This window comes from Alosa pseudoharengus, unplaced genomic scaffold (genome assembly GCF_046254945.1).
Source record: "Alosa pseudoharengus isolate Yale_2024_CS ecotype anadromous, Long Island Sound unplaced genomic scaffold, YU_APseudo_1.1 YU_APseudo_1.1_scf_1, whole genome shotgun sequence".
In the NCBI taxonomy this organism is placed as follows: domain Eukaryota; kingdom Metazoa; phylum Chordata; class Actinopteri; order Clupeiformes; family Clupeidae; genus Alosa; species Alosa pseudoharengus.
The window spans coordinates 28,692,176-28,707,540 of record NW_027468564.1 but is presented as its reverse complement, the minus strand read 5'-3'; the positions used below and the strand labels follow the sequence as shown (position 1 = coordinate 28,707,540).

General features: G+C 43.9%; 1 protein-coding gene across 1 annotated transcript; it reads right to left on the bottom strand.

Annotated features, from left to right (window-relative positions):
* Positions 1 to 83: 83 nt before the first annotated feature.
* Positions 84 to 15,365, bottom strand: LOC143124553 (tubulin beta-4B chain-like). Its single transcript, XM_076286180.1, has 4 exons — positions 15,170 to 15,365; positions 10,481 to 10,589; positions 2,981 to 3,091; positions 84 to 2,130 (listed from the first exon to the last, which is right to left on the bottom strand). Exons 1-4 carry the CDS (start codon positions 15,224 to 15,226, stop codon positions 1,067 to 1,069), a joined length of 1,341 nt encoding a protein of 446 aa, XP_076142295.1. The 5' UTR covers positions 15,227 to 15,365; the 3' UTR covers positions 84 to 1,066.

Sequence of the window (15,365 nt, the reverse complement as noted above, 5' to 3'; positions counted from 1 at the left end):
GAAAACATAATAATGACAACAACTACTACTACTTAATAATAATAATAATAATAATAATGAATAAATAACACATCAGACAGTGGTTTATTTTTATCCACGACTTTTATTCAATCTGTGTCTAGTTGTTCCAATCATGTGTATGTGTGGGATTACAAATGACTGTCTAGTTGTTCCAGTCATGGTTGACAGCTTGTGAAGATGAGTGGGAAAAGAGGATGATGAGGGTGCACGCAATTCATCTTCATCACATCATGACAACATATGAAGCAGAAACAGGGATTGTGTGTGTGTGGTAATCAGACAGCTGCAGTGGGCCAACACACTGAAGTGGCATATTTTGAATATTTTGAAGATTCTGAACTAGTGAGTATGTGTGTGTGTGTGTGTGTGTGTGTGTGTGTGTGTCAGGGTTGTGCACAATTCAAATTGCAAATTGCAAACTTCCTGTTTGCTACCTCAATTAAAATGCAAGTGAAATTCAAGAATTGAATTGGAATTTAAGAGCCAGTTTCAATTAAATTCTGGAATTTTGCACAAGCCTGGTGTGTGTGTGTGTGCGCTTTCCAGTGGAATGACCAGTGCTTCAGCACAAGCACAACTAATCTCTAACTCAATCACAACATAGACTGTAACCACCAAAACAACCAGACAACATGAGGCGGAGGGGATGGGGGGGGAAAAAAGACTGGAAACATATCCAAACTGCACACAAGAACAGAAGGAAACTAAAGAGATGATGAGAAAGAGAGGAGAGAGATGGGAGGACAGGAGAGAGAGGGGAGCCAGACAGAAAAAGAGGAGAAGAGATGAGGAGAGATAAAGGAGGAGAGGACAGTGATGGGAGGAGAGGAGAGAGGAGATCGATCAATGGGAGGAGAGGAGAGATGGGAGGAGAGGAGAGAGAGGGGAGGAGAGGATAGGAGAGAGATGGGAGGAAAGGGGAGGAGAGGAGAGGACAGAAGAGGAGACAGATGGGAGGAAAGGGGAGGAGAGGAGAGAGAGGAGATAAATGTGAGGAGAGGAGAGGAGACAAGAGGAGTATAGAGGAGAGAGAGTGGAGAGGAGTCTAGGCATGGGCCAACTCCTCCTCGGCATCTTCCTCGAACTCGCCCTCCTCGGCGGTGGCGTCCTGGTACTGCTGGTACTCGGACACCAGGTCGTTCATGTTGCTCTCGGCCTCGGTGAACTCCATCTCGTCCATGCCCTCACCCGTGTACCAGTGCAGGAAGGCCTTGCGGCGGAACATGGCGGTGAACTGCTCGGAGATGCGCTTGAACAGCTCCTGGATGGCGGTGCTGTTGCCGATGAAGGTGGCGGACATCTTGAGGCCGCGGGGCGGGATGTCGCAGACGGCCGTCTTGACGTTGTTGGGGATCCACTCCACGAAGTAGCTGCTGTTCTTGTTCTGGACGTTGAGCATCTGCTCGTCCACCTCCTTCATGGACATGCGGCCGCGGAAGATAGCGGCCACCGTGAGGTAGCGCCCGTGGCGCGGGTCGCAGGCGGCCATCATGTTCTTGGAGTCGAACATCTGCTGGGTCAGCTCGGGCACGGACAGGGCGCGGTACTGCTGGCTACCTCTGCTGGTGAGCGGGGCGAACCCGGGCATGAAGAAGTGCAGGCGGGGGAAGGGCACCATGTTGACGGCGAGCTTGCGGAGGTCGGCGTTGAGCTGGCCGGGGAAGCGCAGGCAGGTGGTCACTCCGCTCATGGTGGCCGACACCAGGTGGTTCAGGTCGCCGTACGTGGGGTTGGTCAGCTTGAGCGTGCGGAAGCAGATGTCGTAGAGCGCCTCGTTGTCGATGCAGAAGGTCTCGTCGGTGTTCTCCACCAGCTGGTGGACGGAGAGCGTGGCGTTGTAGGGCTCCACCACCGTGTCGGACACCTTGGGCGAGGGCACCACGCTGAAGGTGTTCATGATGCGGTCGGGGTACTCCTCGCGGATCTTGCTGATCAGCAGCGTGCCCATGCCGGATCCCGTGCCGCCACCCAGAGAATGCGTCAGCTGGAAGCCCTGGAGGCAGTCGCAGCTCTCAGCCTCCTTCCTGACCACGTCCATCACTGAGTCAACCAGCTCGGCCCCCTCTGTATAGTGGCCCTTGGCCCAGTTGTTTCCGGCACCACTCTGACCTGAATGGAAAGCAGAGCAGGAATGAGAAACCTACTTTAGCATGCTAGCATCTTTAGCATGCTAGCATCTTTAGCATGTGGAGCCATTTTCAGGGTAAAACATGTCAACATGTGAACAAGAGGAGGAATGTAACATGCTGGAAACATGTCTTAGCATAGCACATTGTAAAAGAAGAATATTAATTTATATATTCTTTATTTCTGGCACCTCTCTGACCTGAATGGGAAGCAGAAGAGGGATGAGAAACCTGGTTAACAGTAAGCATCTTAGCATGAGGAGCTATTAAAATGTGAACACGTAGCCTGGGTGAACCCATACAAACCAGGCTTGTGCAAAATTCCCGAATTGAATTGAAACTGGCTCTTAAATTCCAATTAAATTCTTGAATTTCACTTGTATTTCAATTGAGGTAGCAAACAGAAAGCAGAATTACAATTCGAATTGTGCACAACCCTGATACAAACCTGTTGGCAAATATGAATTTACTCTGCAGGTCCGTTTGGAAAGGATCCCATGGATGCCAGTTTCCAAAATTCCCAAAGGGTGTAACCAGCAATGAAATCAAACTTAGACTGGTGCATTAAACACCATCAACATGTAAACAAGAGAAGGAATGTGACATGCTGGAAATAATAACAGAACAAATAAAGAATAAAGAAAAATATTATTGTTAATATTATCATCATCATCATCATCATCATACCAAGCCAGGGAACCACTGGTGAGGGGCTAAATTGCTGCAGGAAGCCAGCCCCTAGTGTAAGACGATGGACAATATTTTACTTTACTTTAGATAATTACAATCTCTGTGACTAGTAGAATTTGTTTATTGGAACAAGAAAGGCATACCAAACACAAAGTTGTCAGGCCTGAAGATCTGCCCAAAAGGTCCAGAGCGGACAGAGTCCATGGTTCCAGGTTCCAGGTCAACCAGGATGGCACGCGGAACGTATTTACCTCCTGAGAACACAAACACACACATCTGACTATTTGTGTATGTCACTCACAAAATACACACGTGTGTGTGTGTGTGTGTGGGGGGGGTCCTGTTGCCTCTCTTGAGCGCGTGTGTGTGTGTGTGTGTGTGTGTGTGTGTGTGTGTGTGTGTGTGTGTGTGTGTGTGTGCGCGCGTGAGAGAGAGTGTGAGTGTGCAGTGTTGGGAAAGTTTCTTCTAAAATGTATCCCATTACACATGACAGAATACAGGCCCTAAAAAGTATTTTGTAACATATTCTGATAGATTACTCAAAGTGAGTGACGTATTATGAATACTTTGGATTACATCAGCATTGTACTGTATTATATTTTATTAGCATTGAATGAAACAGTTATGTGAGGTTATGGGATGTTGTAAGACCCATATTGTCCAACAACCCAAAATATGCTTTACAGTGAGGATTGATTGATATATAAACCTGTGAAACAATGAAACAATTAATGTCACAATGCCAAAAACAGCAACAGCAATCCTTTGTCTGTATAGGCTAAAAGGCTACCAAATATGAACCTATACTGACCTAAAACAAGCTGGCTAGGCCCTATTGGCCTACATTCTACATTCCCTGAGAGGTTTTTCATTTAGGCTATCAATATAAACAGAGAGGGAAAGAGAAAGGACCCACCTCAAGTTTCAAGTTTCTTTATTTGTCACATGCATATACACACATAGACTTACAACAAGCAGTGAAATGAACTCCTGACTCCACTCCAACTGTGCCATCACATACTAAGTGTAATAACTTAAAGAATACAATTTTAGTTTAAAACTTGAATAAATAAGAAGCTAAAATAAAGATAAAAGATATACCCCCCAGACTACCCCTACCCATAAATACAATAAAACCTTGTAACTAACTAAAAGTGCTCACTAAAAGTAGATCCAGGGCTTAAAGTGCAAGGTGCATTGTGCAGTTCATAAGGGAGATGCATGTCATGTTTTGATTCAGGATACAGCTTGTGGATAAAAACTCCTCCTGAGTCTTTCTGTGTTAGACATAGTGTTGTCACGATACCAAAATTATGACTTCGATACGATACCTGCCATAAATATCACGATGCTCGATACTAAAACGATACTACGGCGAAATCCTAAGATATCTGGAGAAGAAAGGACTCATACCTCCTCCAAGTGTATTGAGTCATTTGTGTTGAATTTGGTGCACTTTTGTAGTGTGTAGGTCAATTCTGGGTTCTAAACTTCCTACATAATTATTATTTTTTTATAGTCAGTAAAATAGTAGGCCTACTTTGTGTGATTAAGTCCTTTATTGTTTGTTATAGTTCATTTACATTGTGTTGTGGCAATAAAGTAGCTTTAAATAGCCAAACTAGGCTAGATCAAGGTCAGTGTTAAAATTACTGCATGCAAATCACTGAATGCTATGCAGAGGGGCCCAATCTTTAGGCCATCTGATGTACAGTATAGGCTACCCTAGGCCTTCCCGTGTTCATGGGATTTCTTTGACAGTTGCAAAGGGGAAAATGTGAGGATAGTCTTCTTTGTGCCCAGTGTACAAGTACGACGTTCCAACCACTCAGGTCTTCGTCAGATAGGCCTACACCATTACCTGTTGCAATATATCTGTGTGCATTCCAACATTACGTCTATTTCTTTGATAACATGATTTGCTACCACGTACTGTAACAATAAGCCGCTATTATTATTAGGACTCAACACGCTTTGGTGGTGTTATGCTGTGGGCTTTAATTAGCGCATTTCGGGTAGCCTATCCTACATCTGGGCAATAATTATTGAACAAATTGCAGTCTACATGCCATGACAAATATTACCAGTAGTAGGCTGCTACTGACCGAACATGAAATAGATCGTTTACAAGTTATGGTAATGTTATTCTGGCGTGAACATTGCGCTTTCATCGCGTTAGCACCCTTGATTACAGCTCGTTATGTCTCGTCAAAATGATTACAGCTCTGTCTCGTCAAAATTCATTGATGAAGGAAGGTTCGTTTTATCCCAGAGAACAATACTCGTTTCACTTAGGCTAGACTAAAACATAAGAGAAGAACTTGGCACTAACCATGTAGTCGTGTTTTCTATAGCATATTCGTTAACCTGTCGTTCTTTGAACTCTTTAAAAATGTTGGGATATATCTGCGAGGTGTTTAGCCAAGTTCCATGCGTAGCCTACTGCTTTTAAATGACTGTGTACCTGATGGCTTGCCTTCACGCGATGTATCCGAAATAGAAATAGCACACCTTTTGTTTTATCCACAAGGCCTAGAACTGTCGGCAAAGAACTATGTTGACGTTGGCTGCGCACTCACTCACTCAGAGCTGCCTGCTTGACACGCCCACTTGCCTAGATGCGTGCAAGGAGCAGTGGGAGCAGCAGTTGACACAGACACAGAACGTTATTATTTTAATAAAGTATCGATTCTAAAAACGTCTGAAATCGTATTGTTTTTTGCGTGAAGGCATCGCGATACCTTTTTAGTATCGATACACCGTGCAACACTAGTTAGACATGATGCTCCTTAATCAATTGCCTGATTTCAGTAAATGAAATAGGCTGCTGCCGGGGTGGGAGGTGCCCTTTAAAATCTAGATAGTCCTACTCCAACATCTCTACTGATGGAGTTCGTTCAGGGAGGTGTCCTTTAAAATCCTGATAGTCCTACTACAACATCTCTTCTGATGGAGTTCGTTCAGGGAGGTGTCCTTTAAAATCAGCAGCTGAAATAGGCTGCTGCCGGGGTGGGAGATGTCCTTTAAAATCTAGTCCTACTCCAACATCTCACTCCAACATCTCTTCTGATGGAGTTCGTTCAGGGATGGAAGCAGCACGGATCACCCTTTGGAGGGCCTTTCTGTGCTTCTCACAGCTGTTGCCATACCACGCTGCCATACTCTCTGTCAGGATACTCCCCACAGTTAGCCTGACAAGCCAGACCCACATTAAAATGTAGGGTCTGGGCACTCACCGTTCGCAGTGCTCAGTCCGAGGGGCGGGATAATCAGTTGTCTTTCAAATTTCCTCTGCACGCAATAGGACAGCGGCAGCGCTATGAGTCCCATGCGTTTCCCACCAGCGGAGCTAGTTGGCTAGTTCAAACGTTTGCCAACTTAATAAAAGCTTAACTCGTGTCACACTGTTCGCCAACAGCAACATCCATCTTATTTGTTTTCAAGTAGCAGGGAATTCAAGCCAAACCGTTGCAACTCTGCCATCAATCATTATGTTAAGCCCACCTAACGACTCTATACACGATTTCATTGGCCTGATTGAGTTTCGATTTCTGGAGCTCACAAGCCAACGGAGAGTTGCTAGACTAGCCCTGGCAGCAAGATTCTCTAGATTTCTAGGCTACTCCACAGTGGCAGAGTAAAAAGATCTTAAAATGGCTGGGGAGGCTCCAAACTTCCTCAGCTGCCTTAGAGATGTCCTCAGAGATGGTGACACCCAGATATTTAAAACAGCTCACACGTTCTACTGGGGCCCTGTATATGTAGAGGGGGGCATAGGAGTGCTGACCCCTCCTGAAATCCACCACAAGCTCCTTTGTTTTGTTGATATTAAGTTGGAGGCAGTTAGTCTGGCACCATGATGCCAGCCTATCTACCTCCTCCCTATAGGCAGTCTCGTTATTGTTTCAGATGGACCCCAGCACTACTGTATCATCCGCAAATGTTATGATGGAGTTGGAGCTGTGCATGGCTGCCCAGTCATACGTGTACGGAGAGTACAGCAGTGGGCTAAGCACACACCCTTGTGGAGCGCCGGTGATTAGGGAGATGGAGCTGGAGACGTGCTCCCCGATTCTCACAGCCTGGGATCTGCCTGTGAGGAAGTCCAAGACCCATACACATAGACCACTGCTCAGGCCCAAGTCACCCAGCTTGTAAAACAGTCTCGAGGGGGATATTGTATTAAAAGCTGAGCTGTAGTCTATGAACAGCAGTCTCATGTAGTTACCATTCCTCTTGTCAACATGGCTGAGAGCGGTGTGCAAGACATGGGAGATGGCGTTCCCTGTAGACCTATTAGGGCGGTAGGCAAACTGGAGCAGATCCGTGGTGCTGGGGATGGAGACAGAGATGATGTCCTTGACAAGTGAGTCATAGTGAGTCACAACTAAGATACATAGGCTGCATTGTGTGGTTAAAAAAAATTATGGATGGAATCCACTATCTTGAAATCTCCTGGCTTCTTCTTCTTATTATAACCTTTTCTTTTTACCTTTTCAAGAATGAATGCGACTCTAACCGCTTAACGTACAGACATGTTGAAATAACCGTTGTGTAGGTCTGGAGTTGGACAAGAGAGTTATCATTTCAGATTTTTTTTAAAGTTTATACTTTTTGAGAAATAGGGGATTAAAAATGTAAAAAAAAAACATATTTTTCTCTGTATGACATCACAATGGGGGCTCATTTAGAAGGGTCTTAAAGTAATCAGGTGCGGGTCCACCTGCATACAATCAGGCGCTCCCTAAACTTACTACACATCCTGTAATTAATCGCTTTTGAACCACACTGCTCAATTCTCTCCAAGACAGTTTAAGTTCTTGGTGTCTGCTTCATCCAACAAACTACGACGAAACGGACATTTTCCTACCACACCCAATGTAAGTTACAATTAATTTGTATTTTCTATATGAAAGGAGTATCTATGTGAAGTCTGTTTTTAACGACTCGGCTAGACAAGTAAGCAAGCAAGCTGGCGTTAGCTGCCATCAATTAGCAACACACTCGTAGCTGTTATGTCTAGAGAGAATGTTGCGTTCTAGTTAGTTTGATAATATTGGTATTACGTCTAGTAAGTTCATAACTTGATTAAGTGATAACCGAGGATTCAGTAGGTAAGTTATATTACGTTAGCTAGACCTCGGGAATGTTTCTAGGTTCGCGGTTGTGTGCAGTGGCAGCGTGCTAAGCCTTCACACTCAAATTGTCAGCCGCCTTTTCTAGCGATAGCTGGCCTGATGAGGGAAATGGCCTTCTATGGCAAACAGTCACTGGCTGAAACTTAGCCTTCGTGTTGAACTACGTTTATATGAGTGGTATGTTGTGGCGTAAAATGACTTGATTGTAGGCTTAGCTGTTAGTTTGTTGTTCAGTTGAACATATTTATCCAACAACTGCAGTGTTTCCCATACGTTGACTAATCTGTGGCGGGGCGCCATGAAATCAAAACCGGCCGCCACACATTAATATTCTATGTTATACTGTTCAAATTAAAGATAAATTAAAGAAAAGATAAAATCCTTTCATTGAGCTGTGCTTTTTAGGCACGCAGCCTTTCCTTGCTCTCTCGTAAGGAGCCCGCTGCCCCTCCTCTGCATGTGCATTCAACAAAACATTAACGATTGTTGTTGCCAGATAAAAGCATTGCATAAAAGATGGCGGGCTAAATTGCTATTAAATCCGCTTAGCATCGTGACAATGCTGCGCAAATTTATTCAAAACTGCTGCATTAAAGTTAACTCTGCTAAGGTCTTATCACAACATAGTACATTGAGGAGACTAAACTAAGATAAGTTATGCAATGAAGAAGTTAAGTTATGCAATCAAGCAGTATCTCAAAGCTAACGTTAGAATACTGTTTGGATGTCGAGTGTAGCATGCTTACAGCTGCTTGTCAATTTAATTACTCATGCAGGGCTCATTTTATTGACTCTGACACATGTTTGCAAAATCCCGATGTAAATGGAATAGTGTTTTCCAAGACTGGTTGTCCCAAGAAGAAGTACGTACCTTTATTTTAACTAACTACGTAGAAAACATTATGAATTGCATCCACACATCAGCAGCCTTTTAACTGCTTTTAACTGTTACAAGGGTTCCCTCACGAACGCCTTAAAGTGACAGGCACTCAATTACCCCTGGTGCAGTCTGGTGCACACTGATGAGCACAAACTCGATGAGAGGGTGCTAGGTGGTAGTGGGGGAGGGGCATGAGAGTTTTTGCTAAGTCCCCTCAATCTGTCAGACTTGCCAACTGCAGCTTTAATCTACTCAACTATTTAACTGTTCAGCCATTCCAACTGTCAGTAATCATCCACTATGCCTCCAGTCAACTATATTAAACCACCACCTGCCTAGCAACCAACATAGCAACCATTGAAATAAAGCATCTATGTCAGTTTCCATAGCAACCAACATATTATACTAGCAAACCACTATAGTAACTAATTTATTTCTGATAGTAGCCACCATGGATACCCTAGCAACAGCCTAGCAACCACTTTCACAGTTAAAACCTAGCAACCGACATAGCATCCAACATGATTAACCTAGCAACCTGCATAGCATTCACCTCAAGTACCCTAGCAGCAGCCTAACAACCATGTGAAATACCCTAGCAACAGCCTAGCAACCAATTCCACAGTTAAAATCTAGCAACCAATAAGATTAACCTAGCAACCAGCATAACAGCCACCACAACTAACCTAGCAACAGCCTAGCAACCACCTCAAGTACCCTATCAACAACCTATCAACCATGACAACCTAGCAACCAACATAACAACCAATATGATTAACCTAGCAACAAGCATAGCAACCACCATAACTACCCTAGCAACAGCTTAGCAACCACCACAACTAATCTAGCAACAGCCTAGCAACCACCTCAAGTACCCTAACAACAACCAATCAACCACTTCCACAATGACAACCTAGCAACTAACATAGCAACCAACATAATTACCCTAGCAAACAGCCTAGCAACCACTTGAATTACTATAGCAACCACCACAACTACCCTAGTAACACCCTAGCAACCATCTTAATTACCCTGGCAACAACATAGCAACCATCTGTATAATGTCAACCTAGTAACCACCACAGCAACCAACATGATTACCCTAGCAACTACCATAGCAACTGCTTTATTTTGAATAGCAACCACCATATGTACCCTAGCAACACTAACCATATGATTTACCTTATCAACAACCTAGCAACCACCATTACAGTCTCAACCTAGCAACCACCATATCAACCAACATGATTACCCTGGCAACCAGCAAAGCAACCACTTAATTTGGCATAGCAACAATCATATATACCCTAGCAACAACATTGCTACTATCTTTGCATTGTCTGTTTTTACTATGATATTTTACATCATATGTTTTGCATTTTCATGCACTGGTAAGTCCCTGGAATTACATTTTCTAGTTTAAATACATAATCTGGAATACATGTTTTCAGTTATTTACCAACCCTGTGTGTATGTGTGCATATGGGCGTCGGTTCACCTGGTGCCTCTCTTGGTAGGTGAGTGTGTGAGTGTGTGTGTGTGCGTGCATGCGTGGAAAGTGGAGGGGACGTGTATGGATGCACTGTATGGTGGAGGAGTTGATTGCCTGTTACCATGGTGCTCACCTGAGGCTTCGTTATAGTAGACATTGATCCTGTCCAGCTGCAGGTCACTGTCGCCATGATATGTTCCTGTGGGGTCAATACCATGCTCATCGCTAATCACCTCCCAGAACTGAAACAGAGGAGCGAGAGAAATAGAATGAGACAGAGAGAGAAAAGGGGGAGGGGGGGGGTTGAGCAAAGCTTACCTTGTAGGCCTAAGGATTCGTTTTTTGAGTCAAAAAATCCAATGTTTTGCAGCATTATACAAAATACACAAATTCATAGTTTAACGGAACCACATGTTAAGTTATGTGTTTGCGACACAGAATTACTTCTGTATTACTGCAAACTGGTTCAAATTGCGTATGGTTTCCCACCTAAAAATAGGCCTCTTTCCAGACCTGGGGCCTCATGTACAAAGAATTATGTGGAATTCCTACCAAAACACTGTGTACTTGACAACCTGGGGGGTCCAGAAAGCAGGTTTACTGGCTTAGCTGGGTATGTAAACCCAGAGTAAACGGTTAACCTGGGATTTCAGTTCCAGAAAGCTCAAAAATGTCAGTCTATGTAAGTAACTGGTAACATAAGCTCTGAACTTAACCTGGTAGGGGGTAGGTTTTGTTCAGATTATATTAAATTATGTTCAGTTATTTCAGTGCATGTTCAACCAGGCCGCTATTTTTACACTTGTCACACAATGACGTTTCATTTTGACGAAGGTCCTATTGAGGAAGAAGCACAGAATCATATTTATCCGTGCAATTCACCGTAAGAGGGCGATAAGACCACGACATAGCTCATTTATTTTCCAAACGAATTTTTCAAGAGCGCTAGAGTTTTTCCGCTGAATCCTAAATTTGGCTTGAAAAGCATTCTCCATCCCTACATTACGCATGTGGATTAGAATAGAATAAAAGAAATCTTAGCTAGCCTAGCCTACACCATAGTGGACAGTCTTTGGCTCACCAGACATAAACTGATGGACAAACATCTCAGACACACTGAAGATGTAATTAAAACAAGTATAGTACAAAAAAGGGAAAACATATAGGAAATTAACAAATACGTTTAAATATAGACGACATAACAGCTCAGCCAGGTATGCGTGTCACTGAGGTTATGAATGCTGATGGCATTTGGGATAAAATAGTTTTTCAATAGGCTACACGTTTTGCCTCTCTCCAAATTATGCCTACACGACGATCGCCCTCCGACTGGATGCTTTTGTAGTGTTGGAGACGCAGAGCATATCGGCAAGCTGTCGGTCGGTGCGTAAAGTTTGCCTTGCGCTAAAGCAGTTCCTGCGCAATTTCATTCGTTTTCCTGAACACAAACCCATGAGGATCATTAAAGTGTAGTTTCACCAACTGGCAGGTCAGCATCACTTATTACATTTTCCAAATGTGCACCGACATTAGGCTCTTAGCTGGCGAGCTTTCAATTAACGGGCTTTGGCTTTTTCAGAATGTCCTTAAGGTCGAATGGATAGGTCATAGACCACTTATATTTGGATGCTCTCTTAATTGTGTTGGTGTTTAAAACATATTTTTATTTTAATAATTGCCAGATGATATGTGATGCTTCACATCTTATCACAAACGTGGAGGCGAAATGGCAGGGCCCAGTAGGCCTACACGGTGCCAGGATGTACCGCGGGAATCTAATTATGAGCGACACATTTCAACAGGGTGCGTTAGGGCAGGCCTACATCTTACTAGAATATTATCAGATCCACTACAGACTAATTAATGTGTAGGCTGTGACTTAAATGTTATATGTGCAATTACAGGATAACTTGATGGGTATGCTACTAGGGGATAGAGGCTACCCATGCCGTCCGACATCCCCCTTATGGTGATGGAGCGCAAAGGTTTAACTTGGCCCACAGCTGTACCCAGGCTACCACAGCTGCAGAACAAGCGTTAAAATAGAAAATTACATTTGGGATTCTCAAGGAGTCTATGGCCCACTCAATCTGTGACAAGGTAGGCTAGGTTAAGAAAGCATAATAATTCAAAGCAGTCAATACTTAATGTCCACTGAATTATTTAATTTGCTTTTGACATGAATAGGCTATCCTAAAGTTACGCATTTACACGGTCAGTTAGCAGGGGCGCCTTAATACCACCCGAGGCCACTGGGCTACATGTTTTTTAAGGACCCCCCCCAACCGCAAATATTATTTATGATTAAATGATACCCGGCCCGCGATCTGACCCGACACATAGCGCTTTTGGTTAATAACATGCAGTGTAGCCTATCATTATTCAGCATGTAAAACCTTTGCATAAACAGGAACAGAAAGCCCTCGAATCACGTCAGCCTACCCATGACATCGCTTATCAAAAAGGCTAGCCTACTGCACGAAAACAAGCGTTGAACTTTTACAACACTGGCTGTAGGCTAAGTTAAAAGATGGGTACACATGGACGTTTAAAAGCTTTTCAAAAGTGCATGTGTTTGTCGTGTCGGGGGGTTCCCCAGGAGTTTTTTTGAAATTCTGTCTACTTAACACACCAGTTTAACGCAGTTTGGGAGGGACAGAAATTTAGCCTACAGAACAAGCTGGCTCATGTGACGTGAACATGGCTACCTTATGCATTATCACTACACTACATGGAGACATATCTCACGTTAACAATGGAGAAAACATAACATAGACGTATATGTGCGAATGGGTTAGCACAAACTTAGCTGTTGGTGAACGGAGATGCAGATCACTAATTCATTTATTTGCGCCACAGCCCATGTTCTGCGTTCGCTCCAATGAGACAAGTGAAATACATGTTTTTAAAGCCGTTTCATTTCCAGGCTATTTGTTACGATATTTACCTGCTATGCCTTCTGTTTTCATGGACAGTTACAGGAATCCACGTCATTCGTTTATCGTTGCTTCATACCTACCCACGTTATCTCCAGAGTTTGTATGATAAGTGTGTCAGTCAGTTTCAGCCTCTCCTCTAGCTCCTCTACACCCGTTGGGATTTATTACGTTTTGTTACATTTTGTTACATTTTAGAATTGGAGAAGACAAAGGGGGCCTCTGCATGGATGTAGCCTAATTGTAGAGCAGTACGATGTGCTCAATTATTTAGGCTAGCTCGGCTCCAGAGTAGGCTAATGACGCCGCGAATACGGACACGACGTTTATTATTATTGATTATCATTATTATTATTAGGAGGCCCCTGATTGGTCGAGGCCCCTGGGCTGAAGCCCAGGTAAGCCCCTGCATTAAGGCGCCAGTGTCAGTTAGGCTATTCTCTGGCAGCTAAGGTCTCGTTCCTTGGCAGACGCTCAAGTATTGCTCTTTTTTGTTATTACAGTTCTCTCCTCCTCGTAAGCCTCGAGGAGAACTTGCTACTCCGCCTCTGAAAAATACGGTGCTCTTCATTTCGCCGGTTTCACTCATGGGTTCGACTCTCAATAGATGATGCCTTTATAAATTCGCCGTGAACGCGCACAACTCTAGATTAACTTACACAGGGTTAACACACATTGGTCTGTCTGCAAATAGGTAACAGGGTTCGCATAACGGAGTTTGGTGGCATTTGGACCATTACAAAAAAACTGCATTAATTTAAAAAGTCATTAAATGAATCGTGTCCAAGTAAGAGACCACGCATTGCGCACCCAAAATAGAATGAACCCAGTTGATCCAGGCCACCTTGCCACAATAATGTGAATGCTTACTCGAGGAAAGTCAAAGTAGCCTATGCAGTCAATTACACTAAGGGAAATAGCTTCAATTCGCGCTTATTAGTCAGGCTATAGCTATTCACTTGGATGATCCAGTCCCATATGCATTTTACTGAAAACTATCGGATATGAAGGGAAACGCCCTGCAAATGTTCAAGGCATGGGCAAGCCGATCCCATTCTTCATTCAAAATCTGAAATGTTTGATAAGCCAGTCATCAACCATCGTGGAACTAAATATAGGCGCTGTCTCTAAATAGGTTTCACATTCCCTTTTAATTTTTGATATCCTCTGATAAGACTACATTATAGCATGTTGCATGCCCATTTATCTAGTAACATAGGCCTACTTCGAAGTGTTATCATTTTTTATAGCCCACATTTCACAATATGTTGTGCAAAAAGGCCTAGACTCGTGATCAACTAATGTTGTTGCGCTGCATTGCCTCTAAGTGTCGCCAACTGACGATACACATTGGAAATGTAAGTACGCCACACATATAGTTGGCGTGAAGAACGCACATTCTCATGATACATCCGCGGTTCAAGGCTGTGCCACACCCCTCCCCTCACATCGGGTCCGCCAATACAATAACCTCCGTTGAAAGGAGAGATGCCGGCTGGTGACTGACAAAAAAATGCTCTCTGATTTACAGTCGCCGTCATCAACAGACAGAAGATTGTGTTAAACGGTGATGGTTGCCACAGTCAGTATTCTACTGTGGTTTACGCTTGCCAGACGGCTTTCAAAGTGGATGTCTTCTACTGCTAAATGCGTGATGGCAACCGACAACAGCCACGGACCGACTGACTGGAGCTGGTTTCAGCCGGTTAAATGAGGCTTTGTAGTGCCAGTAGCATTTGAATATCCACAGGAGCATGTCAACGTCTCCTGCAAATTCCGTTTAAGCGCATTTCTGCATTGTCATTGAGGGATTACCCAAATTACGTCTATTTTTAAAGCGAGGATTGGACTGGACTGTCGGGGAAAGAGAGTTTTAAACAACTTACCTTAGCCCCGATCTGATTGCCGCATTGGCCGGCTTGTAGGTGCACTATCTCACGCATGTTGGCGTTATGTGGTAGGCTAGGCCTAAAAGAGCTTCAGCACGGAGAAAATAATAGAGTAGCTAAGCGGCGTCCGTCTCAACTGCTGTACGTGGTGCTCGGTCTGTTCTTATTCCCTCTCGCTCTACTCGGCTTGACT